Source organism: the organism of the source record quoted next, unplaced genomic scaffold (assembly GCF_019419815.1).
Source record: "Pyrus x bretschneideri cultivar Hongxiangsu unplaced genomic scaffold, Pyrus_bretschneideri_v1 Contig9, whole genome shotgun sequence".
Taxonomy (NCBI): domain Eukaryota; kingdom Viridiplantae; phylum Streptophyta; class Magnoliopsida; order Rosales; family Rosaceae; genus Pyrus; species Pyrus x bretschneideri.
Window position 1 is genome coordinate 8,233,809 of NW_025999831.1, and position 5,727 is coordinate 8,239,535.

Genomic DNA, 5,727 nt, shown 5'->3' on the forward strand with positions numbered 1-5,727 from the left:
GGTCAGTACACAAAGATTTAAGGTCATTTCTTCAATTTACTCTCCATTTCTAAGTTCCTAAGGTCGTAGCTTTCGCAGTAGCTTCATCGATGTTACCTACCAAATAAAAGGCCTGCTCAGGAAGGCCGTCTAATTCTCCAGAAAGGATCAATTTAAACCCTCTAATTGTTTCTGCTAGACCAACATATTTTCCTGGGGAACCGGTAAATACTTCTGCTACAGAAAAAAGGTTGTGATAAGAAACGCTCAATTTTTCGTGCTCTTGCTACGGTTAAGCGATCGTCTTCGGATAATTCGTCCAACCCAAGGATAGCTATAATGTCTTGAAGTTCTTTGTAACGTTGTAAAGTTTCTTTAACCCTTTGCGCAGTTTCATAATGTTCTTCACCGACGATACGAGGTTGGAGCATAGTTGATGTTGAATCTAAAGGATCTACTGCTGGATAGATACCCTTGGCAGCTAATCCTCTTGATAGTACGGTAGTAGCATCTAAATGTGCAAATGTCTTGGCTGGAGCAGGATCGGTCAAATCGTCCGCAGGTACATAAACTGCTTGAATAGAAGTTATAGACCCCTCTTTGGTAGAAGTAATTCTTTCTTGTAAAGTACCCATTTCAGTACTAAGGGTGGGTTTACATTTCAATTATTATTTTGTTGGTACTTTTAGTTGTGAAATAATTTGTGCACTAATTTCATTGCGTTGTGTATTCAATAAATTTTTTGTAGTAAACTCAAGTGTTTATTATGTAGAGTTATTAACCAATGTTGTATGGGTGTAATCGTTACAAATTATTATATTTTATTTTTCCTCACCATGTCTTGATTATAGAATTTACTTCTATAGCTAAGGCATGGCTCACATCCTAGCTCGTGAGTAGTCTTTATTCGTAGGTCAGGGTGTGACATTAAGTTAGTTATGAGTTTCAAAGGCCAACAGGTTAAACAGTTCAACAACTTAATTTTTTTTTTTTTTAACAAACGATATTATCTACACTAAGAGGGAGGGGTAGGCTAAGCCTCACAAGGGGTTAGCAATAATGTAGTTCAAATTCACTTTTGTCAAGAATCGAACATAAGACCTCTCACTTGCAAGTAAAAAGGAATACCGCTAGATTGTAGTACTAAGTGGCAACAACTTAAAATTTAAAAGCCCAAAATGCTCATAGCCTAGTGTAGCTAGCTGTATAGAGAAAGTGTGCGGCTTTCTCATTAAGTCACAAAACGAATAGACTATGTTGAAAACTGAAATAGAAAAGGAAAGAAGTTACCCGAAAAATGTAGAAGCCTTGAGTGCTGAATGATTCTTGGGATGAGTAGCGGACTAAGTCGCTCTCTTTAAGACGTTTCGCGGCTCTGTCCAAAGTGTGCAAGCAGTTCACAAACACTACGTCGTCCCCAGGATAAAACAGCCCATAACTTTCTTCTTCTGATAAAGTTCTTCCTTGCACAGGGGAAGAACCTTCGAACTCACACTTTCTCTATATGTTGCTTTTTAAATCAATATTTGTAAAACTTTTGTTCTCTCAACTTTATTTTTATTTTTATTTTTTATGTGCCATCTACCTATATATATATACATATATATATACATATACATATATATATACATATATATATACATATATATATATATATAAGTAGACGTTGTGGGGTTTACGAACGTAAGAAATCAAGGAAGTTAATGGGGATTTATTGGGTGCAAAACTGTCTGCAATCAAAGGTTGATAACAATTTATGTTTTATATTTAATGTTTGTAATAAACCAAAATATAAATATATTTAAAATATTTAAATAAAAACATAACTGCTCTAACAATCCCCCACTTGTTTTTATTTAAAAAAATATATATATCAAGCAACATCTCATAAAGCTATGCATAAGTAAAAGTGTTTCTCAACTTGAACCTGTACATAGTGTTAGTGATCCATATTATACTAGAGTAACTTATAGTTTTGAACTCTATCTCTGACAACACCACTCACATAACTTTATTAAGGTGAAGTTCAAAAAGCCAGCACATTACGGCCGTGTGCTTGTATCCCAGTATAGTGAACGCTCTAGAAACTTGCCCAAGATTTCATAGGAAGCGGCCTCACTTCCACATTCACATAGGTAAGACTATCAAGGATAGACCTTACTAAGAGAAAAAAAACTCAACCTTAAACCGCTTCAGGATGTCATGCTTCTTAGGGATGGACATGGAATAATATTCCAAATTAAAATTAGCAAGACTTCACTCATATCACTTGTGACTTGTTATTACCCTTTGAACCTATTTCTTGGGATCTCTAGTCTATAGGTTGGGTTGTTATCACAAATGACTCAATTTTCTAAGGGCTTTAGTCCCATCCCTTTCGAGGTTTTCCAAACCTTTTCTTGTGCTAGTCCTTTTGTCAAAGGATCAGCTAAGTTTTCTTCAGACCATATATGATCCACTCTTACAGCTCCATAAGAGATTACGTTGTGCTATCACAATGGATCAAAACTGCTGGAATCGGTTTCTCCCATAAAGGGGTATCTGACAGTAGGTTTCTCAACCATCCTGCTTCTTTTCCCATAAAGGGGTATCTGATAGTAGGTTCATAAATTTTAGACGAATTAGAAACCCCACTATTTCGAAGATTAAAAGGAAATTTATTCTCATAAAAATCAGCATCAAGTGACTCAATTATGACATGGTTTTTCAAATCATAAAATCTATATGCTTTGTTATTACATGCATAACCAATAAAAACACATTCATATGCTCTACTTATCACATCCTCGCCCGGGGCGGATCACTTCCCAGGCCCGCTCCACTACCGTAGCACGATATTGTCCGCTTTGGGCTTACCATTCCCTCACGGTTTTGTTTTTGGGAACTCACGAGCAACTTCCCAGTGGGTCATCCATCATGGGATTACTCAGGCCCCCTTCTCGCTTAACTTCGGAGTTCCAATGGAACCCGAAGCCAGTGAGCTCCCAAAAGGCCTCGTGCTAGGTAAGGATGAGAATATACATATAAGGATCACTCCTTTGGGCAATGTGGGATGTCACAATCCACCCCCCTTAGGAGCCCGACGTCCTCGTCGGCATACACGCGACCAGGGTTAGTCTCTGATACCAATTATCACATCCCGGCCCGGGGCGGATCACTTCCCAGGCCCGCTCCACCACCGTAGCACGATATTGTCCGTTTTGAGCTTACCATTCCCTCACGGTTTTGTTTTTGGGAACTCACGAGCAACTTCCCAGTGGGTCACTCATCATGGGATTGCTCAAGCCTCCTTCTCGCTTAACTTTGGAGTTCCAATGGAACTCGAAGCCAGTGAGCTCCCAAAAGGCCTCGTGCTAGGTAAGGATGAGAATATACATATAAGGATCACTCCCTTGGGCGATGTGGGATGTCACACTACTAACCAATTTCGATCTTTTTGGATCAGGTTTCCGAACATAAGCTAAACAACCCCAAGTTATGAAATACAACACGTTTGGTTTCTTATTTTTCCAAATTTCATAAGGAGAAATATTCGTTTTGAGTTAGGAATTCTATTTAACACATAACATATAGTCAACACAATTTCATGGCAGATTGATGCGTCTTAAAATTGTTGAAAACTGAAATAGAAAAGGAACGAAGTTACCCAAAAAATGTAGAAGCCTTGAGTGGTGAATGATTCTTGGGATGAGTTGCGGACTAAGTAGCTCTCTTTAAGACGTTTCGCGGCTCTGCCTATAGTGTGCAAGTAGTTCACAAACACCACGTCGTCCCCAGAATAAAACAACCCATAACTTTCTTCTTCTGATAAAGTTCTTCCTTGCACAATGGAAGAACCTTCAAACTCATACCGTCTCAATATGTTGCTTTTTAAATCAATATTTGTAAAACTTTTTTTTCTCTCAACTTTTTTTATTTTTATTTTTATGTGCCATCTCTCTCTCTCTCTCTCTCTCTCTCTCTCTCTCTCTCTATATATATATATATATAAGTAGACGTTGTGGGGTTTACAAACGTAAGAAATCAAGGGAGTTAATTAGGATTTATGGGGTGCAAAATTGTATGCAATCAAATGCGAAACCGTAGGGAATCAAATGCAAAACTGTCTGCAATCAAAGGTTGATAACAATTTATGTTTGATATTTAATGTTTGTAATAAACCAAAATATAAATATATTTAAAATATTTAAATAAAAACATATCTGCTCCAACAGACTATATATGGGATTATAAGCCTAACGTGATTAGGGTTTTGTTAGAAGGAATTGGGGAAACATTTCTCTCCCATTCTCTCTACAAGGGCAACCCCTATGAGGAGATTCACCAACTCAATCTTCCTCCTAGCTCACTCATCTTCTTCATCAAATCTCTCTTTGGTGTGGAGAAATTAAAGGTTCCTTCCTTTGTGAACTTTGGAGATTCCAATTCCACCAAATCCAAGAAGCCAAAGTCCAAAGGCTCAAAGGAGTGTGAAGGACAACAAAGGAACGAAGAACCTCACTTTAGGTAAATAGCTTTTAAATGCAAAGAGGATCTACAAATGTATAACAGATTCTCAACTCTCTCTTTGAATTTGAGTTGAGTCATGGTTCAACACACTACTAAGCTTGGAATTTCATAGTTAAGATTTTTTTTTGTGCATTTGATTTAGTTTCTGCTGTTTAGTTGTTAGATGATATTTGTATGTTGCTCAATAATCTTAGTTTTGACAATTTTTCCTTCACTAACTATGCATAACAATGAAAGAAGGCCCCGATCAAAAAACTATTTAGTAGATTGCAATAAACTTGTTCATTTTCAATTTTATTTTTTTGGGTCCCGTTCTCCTTCACCAACGTCACATAACATGCATTGCACTCGAGTCCCAAACACACAATAACTAATTCTTTTTGACCTAGACCGACCCGCTCGTTTCTTGCTGTCAATATTTTGGAGGCAGATTCTTTGCTCTCTCATTTCCCGTGCCCTCCTGTTTTGTGTGGTCACGGTTAAGCCACGTCAACAATTTATATTGTTTTTTTTTTAAATTTTTTTTTAATTTTTTTATGGAGATAATAAGACAAAAATGAATAGTAATATAAAACGTTAACGTGATTTAACCGTGACTACACAAATAAAAAGACACGGAAGGACACGGAAAATGAAAGAACACAGAATCTACCTCCCATTATTTTACTCAATATGTACCCTAGGACCCTCAATACTACCAACCCATAATCCACCAAATAGCTACCCAAAAATGTTGCCTACTCTTTATCATACACCATTTTATTTTATGACCTCAATTACACAATTTGACTCCTAGGAAAATTTCATTCAAAGTTCCCACGAACCAAAAATGTAAAACTCAATTCAGTTACAAAAACATTTCCAACATTTTTCAAAACGAAAACTAAAAGTTGTTACTGAATAAGTTTCATTTTTTTATTTATCTTTAAAATGAAAATTAAAAGGGTTACCTAAAGACCCACAGTAGTCCCCCCATTTAGGGACACCTTGTGTGTGTTTTAATATGTAGTGAGTAAGGTGTTGGATTTTCACTATGCATCCTATATTCGAAACTTCCACATCTCTTGAATTATTATACTAGTTTCGAACTTTCCCCTTGCTTAATAATACATTCCATAAGCAAAAATTGTGTACTTTTAACATCCAACAAAAAATGGTAGTGAAAAAAATAGACGAATATGATTATTCAAAGAAACAGTAAGATGACTATCATTTAATCTAACGGTCAAATAGTTTAGA

At 36.5% G+C, this 5,727-nt stretch overlaps 1 protein-coding gene across 1 annotated transcript; it reads right to left on the minus strand.

Annotated features, from left to right (window-relative positions):
• LOC125473526 (ATP synthase subunit beta, chloroplastic-like) lies at nucleotides 1-635 on the minus strand (the record flags this gene model as incomplete). The annotated part of the gene is given in 3 exon segments (XM_048576438.1): nucleotides 1-59; nucleotides 62-220; nucleotides 222-635. Coding segments are annotated over 3 exon segments (609 nt in total), but the record flags the coding sequence as incomplete, so codon positions are not given.
• Nucleotides 636-5,727: the final 5,092 nt, after the last annotated feature.